The sequence below is a fragment of the Dendropsophus ebraccatus genome, chromosome 4 (assembly GCF_027789765.1).
Source record: "Dendropsophus ebraccatus isolate aDenEbr1 chromosome 4, aDenEbr1.pat, whole genome shotgun sequence".
Lineage (NCBI taxonomy): Eukaryota > Metazoa > Chordata > Amphibia > Anura > Hylidae > Dendropsophus > Dendropsophus ebraccatus.
Window position 1 is genome coordinate 66,216,735 of NC_091457.1, and position 14,017 is coordinate 66,230,751.

The 14,017-nt window shown below is 39.9% G+C and overlaps 1 protein-coding gene across 3 annotated transcripts; it reads left to right on the plus strand.

Moving 5' to 3' along the window:
- The first annotated feature begins 2,722 nt into the window (after positions 1 to 2,722).
- ARL2BP (ARF like GTPase 2 binding protein) lies at positions 2,723 to 10,246 on the plus strand. Of its 3 annotated transcripts, none has more exons than XM_069968475.1 (7): positions 2,723 to 2,919; positions 4,327 to 4,380; positions 6,020 to 6,081; positions 6,852 to 6,958; positions 7,363 to 7,448; positions 9,002 to 9,098; positions 9,830 to 10,246. In XM_069968475.1, the coding sequence occupies exons 2-7, from the start codon at positions 4,343 to 4,345 to the stop codon at positions 9,908 to 9,910; spliced, it is 471 nt and encodes a 156-aa protein (XP_069824576.1). In that variant the 5' UTR covers positions 2,723 to 2,919; positions 4,327 to 4,342; the 3' UTR covers positions 9,911 to 10,246. The 3 variants fall into 3 exon arrangements, with proteins under 3 accessions (XP_069824576.1, XP_069824578.1, XP_069824577.1); XM_069968477.1 differs by lacking the exon at positions 2,723 to 2,919 and adding an exon at positions 2,985 to 3,006; XM_069968476.1 differs by lacking the exon at positions 2,723 to 2,919 and adding an exon at positions 3,295 to 3,370.
- Positions 10,247 to 14,017: the final 3,771 nt, after the last annotated feature.

Sequence of the window (14,017 nt, forward strand, 5' to 3'; positions counted from 1 at the left end):
AAGAATTTACTCATCAGTTTTTTGGTAAACCTAACTAATAACTGAGGAAGGTATTCAAATCAGAAGAGAAATGTCCATACTAGTAGTGGTGTCAGATCCAAATAAACTAGCAAGCACATTTCTCTACTCATTTGAGTACTTTCCTCAAGTTATCATTAGTACTAATGTACCATTATGTGTAGTAAATTCCTTTTACACTATTTACAGAAGTTATAGGGGATGATGCTACATAGATCAGTGACATGAATAATGTCTCTAATCCTCTCTGGCGGCAGCTGACAATATAGTCCATGGGTCTCCAAACTGCAGCCCTCCAGCTGTTGCAAGACTACATTTGCCATCATGCCTGGACAGCCAAATCCAAAGCTTTAGCTCTCCAGGCATGATGGGGATTGTGGTTTTGCAATAGCTGGAGGGCCGCAGTTTAGAGACCCATGATATAGTCCCTGAGGAGTCTCCCCAACTATACTGTCATAATACTGTGAAGGCAGTTCTTCCCCAGAAAGCTATTTCTTTTGGTTGCTCACCAGTAAACAGATGATGATTATTACACAGAAACCTGGCAGTGGAGTGAGTGACTGAACGTGTGTCCATCAGCACTCAGCTGATTAGATGGACATGTACATTACCAGATGGCGCTGCATGATATGAGCAAATCGCTTCACTTCATTAAATCATTTTCAACACCATGTAAATGGCAAATCTTTTTTTTTTTTTAATAAGTACAAATTATTATTGGCCCTGGCAGAGCGAGCAGTGATAGTAATCTGCATTATTAAAGCAATATAATAAAAAACAATGATTCTCCTGAGGACCCCATTTAATGGTGCGACCAATCCAATATAGCTCAGGTACCAAATTGTCAATGTACTGATTTATTTTCCCACTGTCAATTTAAGTAAATTCTGAAATGCTGTGTATGCGTGGTTGTTCTGGTGTGGTATACATGACATTTTCAATTACTCTCATTGTCGGACTATATACTTTGTAACCTTAGTGTAAAGGTGCAGATACACCTTCTAAATTACTACACCCATCTCTTCCTCTGCTGAGATTCCCCTAGCTGTCAAACAGTTAGGGTATGTTCCCACTACAGAACACGAGCTGAAATTTTAAGGTAATCACAGGCTGATACTGTAGGACACAAGGATGGGGGTGGAGTGTTCATGGTGAAAATGGAGAATTGTCTGAGCATGTCTGATTGTTAAATAAAAAGAGGAGAAGTGAGCGCTAAGACTGTTCACTCCCGCCTAGTCTGCGCAACAGGAGATGCTCTTCAATAGAAAGTCTAAGGGCCTTATTAAACGGGACAATCATCATGTGAAAAATTGTTATATCATTCATATTTAAACGATAAGCATCCTGTGTAATTGCAGACAACGTTCGAAAAATCGTTCGTGTGTTGTTGATCATTGATTTAGATCTGACCCTAAAATCATCGTTAATCGTTTGGTAATCGTACAGTGTAATTGCATATCAATCATTCTTTTGCTAGGATCAGATGGAGTAAAGGCTCGCTGTTAGTTGTTAAAAATCGCTTTGTGTACTAGGACCCTAAAGGCCTGTTACCAGTCTCACACACAGGGGGAGAAGCAGTGCTCAGCCAGGGGCTTCTTCCCATTTATTCTAACAATTGGTGGGGGTCTAAATAAATCAAAAAAGTTGTCCCAAGCACATGTCAAAAGTTCTTTTGTACCCATGTAAAACTACGTGTCTTCAGACCGGATCAATCAAAACTTTTAACCCTAGAACATGTCAAAAGTGTTTAGATTTGTCTTAATGACAGGTGTATTTTAAAGTGAAAACTAGATAAAGTCTTTCTATTGTTACAAATACATGCCTGCTTTCTTCCAAAAAGTGTCAGAGGGTCTATTCGGCAGGTGATGCAGTTATTGTGCTAAAGAACAACTTTTAAACTGGCAGCCCCGTGCGCAACGGCTTAGATTGTGTATGCAATAGGCTGGCGCAACCTCTCTGTCCCTCCTCCCCACCCTCCTCATCATTAGGAATGCTCCAGGCAGATTGTCTCCTATTCATCACCTGTGTGCATAATGAACATGGTCTGGATCGTTATGGCACCTGTGCAATGTTCACACAGGAGAAAATGTTCCAGTGGCATTCCTAATGATGAAGAGGATGGGGAGGAGGGACGGAAGGGTGGTGCAAAGTTAGGGCACAGATACTCCCATTTGACACGGGGTTGCAAGTATAAAAGTTGTTTTTTAGGACAATAACTGCATCACCTGCCGAACAGACCACAGGACAGATCTTGGATTAAAAGCAGCTGTCCGAAGGTACAAGTGGTTTGGGGCGGTCAGATTGTGGGTACAGCCGTACAGAGTCGCTTTAACACTAAATAGAAGCACACAAGTATATAAAAAAGAAATACATTTTAAATAAAGTTATATTACAAAATAATATAACTTTATTGAAAGGCTGTACTAGCAAAAAAAAAAAATTTCATTCTCTGGAGTACCCCTTTAACTCATTACGTTGTATTCGCTAATACACACACACACACACGTGTGTGTGTGTGTGTTACCATGGTAACTCCTTCTGTTTAATTTAAAATGCAATACAAAATGTTTAAAACTTTATTGATCTATTCTCCCATTTACCCGCATTCCTAGTTTCATCCAATACAACTCGCAATAGAATTCCTTCCAGGGCAGGTGACGCAAAGCCCAACTACTCTTTGTTACCGTGGAGACGTATAACGGCGGTGCCGCTGTGCTGATTGGTTGTTGCGCAGAACGTCTAATCATCTGAAATTTCTATTGGTCGTCGGCCAAAATCGTCAAATGTCATTGGTCGGAGGTAACCGTGCCCAATCCCGGAACTGAAAGACGTGCGGCAGACAGGAGAAGCTTTTATTTCTGTCCGACTGGAGGAGAGACCGTACGCTGCAGGATATTAGCGGTAACTGCTATTACTGAGTCCTCCAATGTGTGCCTGCGCTAGGTGACTACATGTGACGGGATACATGGAAGGTGCTGAAGAGGCATGGTAACAATGCAGCTACTCCCATCAGGAGAGGCTTGACAGGACTGTACGGTTGTAGTAGTTGTCCAGTTTGTAACACATTGGTGGTATTGTTTTGTTGGATGAGTTCTGGAAGACTCGTGCTATTGCTTCATTACCTTAGGGATTCATTTGAATGGCCTCTGTGCAATACCACATTTATCCTGCAGAGGCCGCTGCAACGGGAATGTGTAGCTGGCTGTGGTGACACCTGGGAGGGCGACTATCCGGATTGGAGGGGCAGGAGGATTGGATTTGGGCTCACAATTTCAAACTAATCAAAAAAAATCATGAACCAGATTACAATGACCTTACCATCCACCATATCTGAACATGGGGTTAAAGTGAGGTAGAATTTTAAAAATTCAACCTAAAACTTCACACTATGTGTTTTTTCTCACAGCAACCAATCACAGCTCTGGGAAAATGACACCTGAGCTGTGATTCATTGCTGTGGGTTTCAGGTAGCTCGATAAATGTAGGCCTCAGTTCAGGCAGTGAAAAGCATTGGTAAAACCTGCTGAATAGAAGTCATTGGTAAAACCTGCTGAATAGAAGTCATTGGTAAAACCTGCTGAATAGAAGTCATTGGTAAAACCTGCTGAATAGAAGTCATTGGTAAAACCTGCTGAATAGAAGTCATTGGTAAAACCTGCTGAATAGAAGTCATTGGTAAAACCTGCTGAAGTCCCAGTGGGGAAGGTGCTGTGCACTGCCCTGTTAGCTTGTCGTACAGGGATGACTGCAATGGAAGGAATGAATGAAAACACTATAGGGGAGATTTATCAAGCATGGTGTGAAGTGAAACTGGCCCAGTTGCCCCTAGCAACCAATCAGATTCCACCTTTCATTTTCAAAAGAGTTTGTGAGGAATGAAAGGAGGAATCTGATTGGTTTCTAGGGGCAACTGAGCCAGTTTCACTTTACACCATGTTTGATAAATCTCCCGCTATATATGTAACTGTAGTTTGACACAGCCAGTATTTTTTTTAAACAAACATTAATTCTATGTTAATTGTAATAGGATGTTGTGCTGTTGTCATAAGGTGTTCATACACCTTCAATAGCTGTCAGTCTTTCAGAAAGCTATTATTTTTACTGTGTATTCATGTGTTAGGAAGAGTAAAGCTCAGCCGCTGTAAAACATCCCTGGCAGCAGCTTATGTTCCTGAAACCAATAGAGTTGGGCTGTCCAGGGGGCGGCCTTATCTGTCATGTTGCTGACATAAGAACTTTGAAGAGGTAAAGAACCTGGCAACATGTCTATTATTACATTACAATTTATTTTTTGTTTTGTTTTCCCAGATTTAGTTAGACTACTATGGAGGACCTGGAAGAAGAAAATTTTACTCTATCAATGTAAGACTATATGAGAAGGGGCACAATTCAAAATCTTGTAATGGCTTCATGGGAGGGAAGACATCAGTGCAAAATGCCATCAATGTACAGAACAGTGATGCTGCAGGCTTAGGAGCAGAGTTTTGCCAAATGCAGCTGACCTTGGCTGTAATGACCATTTAACCCCTTAGAATCTAAGGAGTTAAATAGAAGGAGGGTCTTCTCTCTATCACCACATTGGCTGCTAAATCCACTGCGGATACTTGCCCATTCACTTCAACGGGCTTTTCATCCCACTGCGAGTATGTCAAACTCAGTGCCATTAACCCCCAGAGCTGCTTCAGGGGAACGCACTAATTGGCTGACCGCCAGGAGCCCCAGAAGCAAGCCGGAGCGGGGACCCGGTACAGTATGTTCCCGGGCTATGGGGGTTAATGGTGCTCAGTTTGCGAGTATGTCAGCCCATTGAAGTGAATGGGCAAGTATCTGCAGTGGATTATGCAGTGAGAAATCTGGTGCTGATAAGTTATGTGTGAAGCTACCCTAAAAATTTTTACATTATTTATCTTGCCTGTTGAATGCATACTGAAAAAAAAATAGAATAGCAGCTTTTGTTCATCCTGTTTTCCAATAAAATTATATGAAAAAATGGTCTGTACCTCTATGGTACCGATGCAAACTACCTGCTAAAAAGAACAAACCCCCAGAAAGCCATGGCTTTTAGAATATGATGACAAACTTTTTTTTTTTTTTTTTTCTCTTACAAATGGCTTTTTGTTTAAACGTAGTAACGCCATATACATTTGGTAGTGTTGTATTAACCTGCAGAACCAATGAAAACTATAGTTCTTCCTATAAACATGCTGATGGGAACAATAGATGGGGGGGGCTTTCCTATTTCCCAAAAGCTGTCACCATATTTTATGAACCATAACCTTTTAAAATACCTTTATTGTGCAAAAGCAAAGCAAGTCATATATTGCTGTCATGGTACTGATCTGCAGATTTAAAAAAAAAATGTTGCTCTAGCCAGGTAACTGTAGAAATATGGGCTGACCACTTGTGCTCTTCAATTCCAATCCACTCTAAAGTGTGTAAACCCCCACTCACAGTGCTCCGTCGCAAGTTGTGTGTATTTTGCAGGATCTAAGCAGACAAAAAAATACCAACAGCCAAAATTTTTTGTTTGCTCAAATCCTGCAAAATAAATGGAAACCCAACAGATACCATTGAAGTCAGTGGGAACTCCAAGGCATCCGTCAGCATCAGTTAGTGTCTGTTCTTGGTGACTGAAGGACTCTGACAGAGGCTTCAAACAGACCTCCAGTTGCAGGTGTGAACTATGAATGTAAATTGTAAATTAGTTATAAGTAGAGATGAGCAAACCTCGAGCATGCTCGAGTCGATCTGAACCCGAACTTTCGGCATTTGATTAGCGGTGGCTGCTGAAGTTGGATAAAGCCCTAAGGCTATGTGGAAAACATGGATATAGTCATTGGCTGTATCCATGTTTTCCAGACAACCTTAGAGCTTTATCCAAGTTCAGCAGCCCAAGCTAATCAAATACCGAAAGTTCGGGTTCGGATCGACTCGAACCCGAACCCGGTTCGCTCATCTCTAGTTATAAGCTGTGTTATAACTTTTTTTGTTTGCATTTCAGATCATCTCCTAAGGATGCAGAGTTTGACTGTGTAGTTGGACACTTGGAGGATATTATAATGGGTAAATATGAAAATATGCAAACCCTGGAGTACCTCGCTGACACCTGCACTTCATCAGAATATCCGTTTTTAGTGTACGCTCACACATGTGGATTTGCTGCAGAAAATCTGCAGTGTTTTTGCACCAAAACATATCCATGTATAATCAGTTGCTGAAAAAATGCCCAATTCTGCATGTGCAAATATACCCTTAGGTTTAGATGCATGGTGTTTTAGAAAACAGGAATATTTAGTAAATTTCCCAATACATCTACTGCAGTAGTTTGTGAGAGTCTGTATGTGTGTGTATATACATATACACGTACAGATACAGTGGTTCCCCAAGTTACAATATTAATGGGTTCTGGGGCGACCATTGTATGTTGAAATTATTGTAACTTGAGAAAAAAACTCTATGGAAAACTGGGAATTGTTTTTTCCAAAGCTCCCAAAATATCATCCCAAATGAGAAAAAAGATGTAATATTTTAAGTAAAATAAGCAGATAACTAAATAAAGATATAGATAAAGCAAGTCCTTACATACAACAGTCAGGAGGAGCTACTGGAAGCTGTAAATTACTTTCTATGTAGGGTCCTGTACAAATCCTTCAGGGTCCCAGAGGAGAAAATAAATAATAGTCTTAAAAAAAAAACAACAAAAAAACATTTTACTGAATATCAGAATGAATCTCAAAGCATATATTGTCTGCTTTAAGACTTATCTTGGTATTCAGTAAAATGGTTTGCATCACTAGTGTGACCTTTATGGGTTTTTTGTTTTTCATGTACAGATGATGACTTCCAAGTACTACAGAGAAATTTTATGGAAAAATATTACCAAGAATTTGAAGATACTGAAGAAAATAAGCTTGCATACACACCAATATTTAATGAATATGTAAGTACATTTGTTATCTGTACAAATAGTTGTTTTAGAAAATACATGTGTTTACAGCTCGACCTGGATTCTGGACTTCTTTTGTGTATACTGCACTCACTTTCTTGTAGTCCAGCGTCCTCTGAGCTTCTGATTAGTGACCATCTTCGGACTTTCATCTTCAGCCAATACTGCTAAATTTAAAGGAGTAGTGCGGCGAACAAGGTTTTCCCCCATTCCCTCCCCACATGAAAAGTTATATAGATTCACAATATACTTTGCTACCCATACCAAGTATATTACCCCACTTTCCCTGGTCCCACTGCCCACCTGAGGTGGATTACTTCCAGGTTCGTCAGGACCCTCTTACTGCCTTCTCAGTATTCTATTTCTTGTGTGAATACCTAATGATGTTATTTTTGTAGATCAGTTTAGTGGAGAAATTTATAGAGGAACAGTTGATGGAGCGGATTCCAACATTTAACATGAGCACCTTCATCTCTTCACTCCAGTAAGTCCCTTTGCAGATAATGTGTAAATTGCATTGTTGTTCAGTCACCTACATTTTTTTCCCTAGGAACAAAACAATCAGTATTTCAGAGAATGTAATAAACACTGCCTATAGTTTTTTTAAATATAATTGTATAATATCTAAACCAAATATCCAGTATTTCGATCAAATACAATGTTAATGTGAGCTTGGACATACCTTGAGTAGCAGGTACAGGAGATATCTCAAAAGGACCCCAATATGTGTTTATCTTCTAGCTTGTTTGCTATTTGTCCATATTTTTTCCCCGTGTTGGTTTAGTTGCTTGCAGTCTTTAAGCATTGTGTTCTTGCTGACATGGACATCAGCTCAAGCTCTGACTGCCAAGTCCTCTTATGAGTTTGTGCTTTTACATATTGGCTCATGTGAACACATTGTGCAGTGTAAAGAACAAGGACTGGCCAGTGGAGTCAAACCATGAGAGAGAGAGGGTTTCAGACTTCCACTAGTCATTTGACAGTGCAGCTAAGCTATAGTTGTGCCAGTATAAAATAAAACAAAAATAAAGCAGGGGCGCTTGCATGTGCAGTTAGATCCTTTAAAAACTTTCAAAATCAAACAGCTCTGTATTGCTCACCTCGATCAGTCGTGTTGTCTGACACGACTCAAAATACAGCGTTATGGTGCGTTCACACCTACAGGATCTGCAGCAGATTTTCTGCAGCAGATTTCATTTAAATAACTGAACACAGCATCAAATCTGCTGCAGAAAATCTGCTGCAGATCCTGTAGGTGTGAACGCACCCTTAAAGTAGATGGAGGAGCTGCTGCCACCCTCCAGAACACTCTCCTGGGCGCATTTAAGCATAGCACATTGATGCCAAATTTGGAGAGCACCGAGAAGGCGAAACGACCAAGAAATGCGGTCGAACGCCTTCTCGGCGTCAAGGGAGACTGCAACTGCTGGGGTGTGAGTAGAGTTGTGAAAGTGGAATATATTAATTATTCTATGGGTGTTATCTTGTGCTTGTCTATGTTTAAGAAATACTGTTTGGTCTTTATTAACCAGTAGCGGAAGAACAGAACACTCTCCTGGGGCCGTTAAGTAGATTAACAGGATGGAAGTAGACAAAAGGATGGCTGGCTTCTTAAGCGGTCGTACCCTTCAGGATCCAAGTAAAGCTGAGTCCTACAGAAAGTGAACAGCAACTCTTTTATTGGTAAAATAGGCCATTTTACCAATAAGAGTTGCTGTTCACTTTCTGTGGGTACGAGCGCTTTTGGAAGCCTTCCATTTGTCTACTTCCATCCTGTTGATAGTTGTGCCAGTAACTGTCAGCAAAAAGTGAAAACAATAAAAGCATTAGCCAGAAGTGCAGAGTTGCATATCTGTTTTAAGACCATAAATATATATATATATATATATATTATATATATATATTTTTTTTTTTTAGCTAAATGTTTCTGTATTCCCGGAGTCAGCTCACCATTCATTTAGTGTTGTTAGCTTGGATAATAGTTATGCATTCATAGTGTGTTTTGTGGTATTTAAGATTTTAATGCTCTTTCGGCAGATCTCATCGTCAGGAGATGGCAGGAGACATATTTGATATATTGCTGACTTTCACAGATTTCTTGGCTTTCAAGGAAATGTTCCTTGACTACAAAGCTGTAAGTACCATGATTGTCATTTGGTGTATTCCAACACTTACAAAAAAATTAAAAATATCTCTCTCATTTCATACTGTATATTGCTGGGGCCCTAGGGGAGAAAAAACAAAAGGATATACTGGTTACCATCTAATTTTTTGGGCTGTGAAGATTTAGCCTACAGCTTGTGTGTGTAATTTGCAGTCTGGAAGCCACATACTGCCACAATAGTGAGTACTAACAACCAGTTACATCACAGACAACTGTTATACAGATTTTCCCTGTTACAGTCCCATACATGCACATCTTGCTGTATTTATCAGTGGTCACAGCCAGAAGCAGCGGAGGAACTGAAGTGTCTGAGTTAGTTTGTTCTCCCTAGCAAAGCTTCAGGCAACAAAGGTCTGTGTACTGCACTGATCCTATAGGGCTCTTGCATGGCCTGCTAACAGGACACTGGTCTAAAGATGATGCTGGCTGCATCTGTATGTGCTGCTGTTGCATCGAGGATATACTAAAGTAACGGGAATAGCATGTCTAATCTGCTCTGAGCAGTCTTCCATTTAGACTTTGATGTAGTACAAACCTTTCCAACTACTTCCCCTCCTTTAGAAGTGGAGTGAAAAGTTGCAGATTATAGCACTAATATGACCTGTGCAAAATTGAATTTTGCGAGCTAAATAGTTTCCAATATAATATCACCATTGGAAATCACAGCTACTAATATAGTACTTTTTTTTGTCTTTATCAAGGAAAAAGAAGGAAGAGGTTTCGATCTAAGTGGTGGCTTAGTGGTAACACCATTATACAACTCTTCACAAATGTCATCATAGAGACAATCCACTATTTGGCTATACCATCAGTCACTATTTTTCTTTTTGTCATCCTTTCATTGTTTCCCTAAGCGTTACCAGAAACCAGCTACTGTGATTATATTAAGATCATCAGAATGTGCCCTTACAGGTCATCACTTATGAATATAATCACTTCCTATAAATGTGTTTTGTTTTTTTTTACCTCTAAATATCTGGAAATGTTGCAGTCATTTACTGTTGTGTTTGTACATATGTTCATATATACTTTTGACTTGTTCTTTGCAGAGTGTAAAGTAAAATTCCTCTAATCTGTAAATTTTTAGGGGGGGCCTATATAAATGGGAACTAATAATACTTCAGGTTAACAGCATTGTAAACCTTTTAAAAGGTGTTAAAGATATTAGGGGGGGGGAAAAAATCACCTCAAACTGCAACACTCCTGTATGTGGGATTTGTTTGGTATTGCAGCTCATCCCTAAGTGAACAGTATTGAACTGCAAAACCAAAAATTGCCTATGGAGTGGTTCTGTATATAGGGTCTTTTCAGACCACATAGAACCCTTTTAAAAGCACTGCTAATCCAGAGTATTTGATAACTTGACACCTGTTGGTTCCCATGCATGCAGTACTAAAGGAATTTTACTATAATTTCAAATTTGTTTCTGAATCCTAAATTCTACGATTAGGATAATGTCATAATCATAACTCCAGCATCTCAAAATACATCAACTACTTGTGTATTGTTATATTTAAGTTTTTTGTTTTTTTTAATAAAATATCAACTTTGATTTTTTTGATGTTTGTTATTCACTATAGGTGAAAGTAGGGCTGGCTTTATTCAAAATAATTTGGGTTATTACTTATTAATTGCCCAGTCGTATTATGCAGTGTTATAGCCCCCAATGGGAGTCACAAGAATATCCATAGAGACCCAGATTAGCAGTGGATCTCGCCACTGATCTGGAAGCAGCCTATTGTGATAGGTACACTTTAAAGGTTTTTGATGTACATTTTAATGAAATTATGTATATCCACTGCTAGGTGACCTTATTTCAGAGCGGCCCTCTAAAGTAGAGATGAGCAAATGTACAGCTTTGCCAGGCACACAGGGCAGAGCAGCACAGACTTCAAAGCAGACGGCTGATAAACAGACTGCCGAGCTAACAAAGTAATTTGCTTGCTTTGTACTGTAATTTCTCTAATCTCTACTAAATAGCTTGACCATGGTAACTCACCTGCATATTTAATTTTGGGTGGAAGTTCTGATGTGTTGCCTGAGCAGGCTTCACCTGTGTATTGGCAGAGGTACTCTGTTTTAGCGAAGTTCACATAATGTAAAGAACTTGTGGTTTTTTTACACCTTATTTTATTCAGGTATAGTAGCATGTACACTTTTTGCAAGATCACAGCTCACAGGAGTTTGGAAGACACTTCTCCCAAGCGCCGCCTTTTGTGGCTGGGATAGGAAGTAGTATCAAAAGTAGTCTGACTTACCCCCAATTGAGTTAGTCCATTCATTTCTTTACAGCATAACAGTCATGGTTACTAAACGTGTGTGCAGATGGAGCTGGCAATGAAGTTAAGGTAGTGGTGGAAACAGCCTACACGCCTGAATTCCATGCATAAGACTTATTGACCCCTTAACACATAACCATACGTTATCATGTTAAAGGTGTATGAAGCAGACTCTGGACTCAAACCCGCTCCATACACTGACTCTCCAAGCAACAGCTGGAGGCCGTTGCTAAAAGCTGGCACAGAGCAATCACCCGTGTTGGCTATTTAAAGCGATACTGTCACCCCTTTTACATTTGCTTCATTTCATTGGTTTAGTGTCAACTAGGCGGGGCTTTGTGGCGGTTAGACCTCATCTCCAGGCTAGGCAGAGGGCACAACTGGCATGAAGCCTCACCTAGGTGACACTGTCCACCAAAGAAATTAAAGGGAATCTGTCAGCTCCTGGGCCCTACCTAAGGTGCTGACTGTGTACTGTTGAAACCAGAAGTGGATTGAAAACACAGGCTATGTTCACACACTTACTATCTTGTTGTGGGGATCCGATTTGGCCTACTAATAAGGTATGTAAAGTGTCAATCTTGTGATTACAGCCCAGCCTCCAGAGACATATCAAAAGTTTTATCTGCTGGTAGTTGCCATTTAAAAACGGTACTTCTGAAAGAAAAATAGTTTTTAATAAAGTTACATTACAAACTATAGTTTTGTTTGTATTTCACGTGCCTGGCAGCAGTAAGGGGCGAAGCAGACCCTCTGCTGCCATCACAGTTGTCTCGGAAACTGCAGGACTCAACTGCTGCACAACGATAAACAGAGCAGGATGCCGGCCTCCAGCATACTGTATATTCTTATATACAGTACACAGGGAGAAGAGACTTTCCGACACGATCAGTGTCTAGCAGCCTCTACACAGTGAGCAGAGATTGTAATTAGAGACTGGCAAACCTAGGCTGCATTCACACATTCCATGTTCCACACGGAACACAGACGTGGAATGCCTGTAACAGACTCTCTCTCTCTCCCCCCCCCCCGCCCGGGCAGCGTCTGTGATAAGATGCTGGGAGCGGGGAAACTGTACAGATATGCAGATATCTGTAGTTTCCCCACTCCCAGCATCTTATGGAAGATACGGAACATGTAAATGCAGCCTTACAGTTCAAAGCAAAGTTTCAAAAGCAGCAGGCTAATAGGCAGATTGCCTAGCTAAAAACAAGCTATTTGCTTCTCTTCTCACTCTGTAGAGGCTGCTGGACATTGTAATTGGGTAGTCTGTGTACTGTATAAAGAATATCGGCATCCTGCTCTGTTAAGTGTTGTGCAGCGGCACTGGAGCAAAACAGGCGGAAATTCCGAGCGGACCGTGGACTCCCACCTGCCTCACTGTCTCAATGTGATGTCACTCAAAGATCTGTTCAAAGATTTGACATGTCAATTCTTTAAGAGGAGGCACGCAAGACATCACATTAAGACAGTGAAGCAGGTGAGATTCCAAGCAGAATCCGCAGTGTGAGTTCCGCTCAGAATTTCCGCCTGTTTTGCTCAACTTGAATGTGCCCTTACTGCTGCCAGGCACTGGAAATTCATACAGATTTTTTTTTACGATTGCTTTAATAAAAACTTATTTCTGTTCCATAACTTTATTAAAATAGTTTGTCTATGGCATACCCCTTTTATTTGCTGTTGACTTATAATGGTTGATATGTAAACAGTGTAAAACAGGCAGCAATGTATAACCAATTTAAAAAAGAATTTTGTGTGGGTTTTGTTGTGTATCCCGTGCAATTATGCACATGAAAAAGTGCCAATGATGTGTTTGGTGCATTTTTAAATCTTCTAAATTTAGTGAGACCCTTTATGATGTAATATGCCTTAAAGATATAGAAGACAACAGAAATGAGCTCATGGCCTTGGATACAAAAATAAATGGTTCTGGCAACTGTATAAAGACCTTGACTTTGTAAAATCTTTACTTGACATTCGTCCATTTATATTAACAGGGCAGAGCTTAAAAGCCCTGGTACAACATGTACTTGGTTACAACATTATTAAATTCTGGTAAGTCTCCATTTACAGAACATTCATCTGTACAAACTTGTGTTTCTTAACAATTGACAGACTGATATACTCAGCAGTTCGGCTGAGAACAAACTACTTTGCTCTTGCAGCATGATGGTGGATGTAGTTTGGCGACAGCCGTTGTGCTGAAGATTGGTCTTGGAAAGAATTGGTCACATGGTCAAACTGGTCATATCAAATTATAAATATAGGAAAGACTTTCCCATTCTTTAAATCACTACTCTGTGCACACATTACAAAACTCTGTACATTTACACCTGCATATTGCATTAATCCTGTATCTTAACCAAATATTCTTTGGAATATAAATTAAGCCCTAAAGGTTGATTTACATAATCACAATTACTCGCAATCCACAGTTAAGGAAAATGACTGACCAGCAGAAGGCCACATGAATAGAAAAGAATGGTCAAATACTGTATTTTGTCTGGCAAAAATAGACACTTTTCAGTATGATACAATTAGTTACAGTTTTTGCAAATACATTGATGCATAACTATAGTGCAAACCCTTTCCCAAAAGTAAATGGAGCAA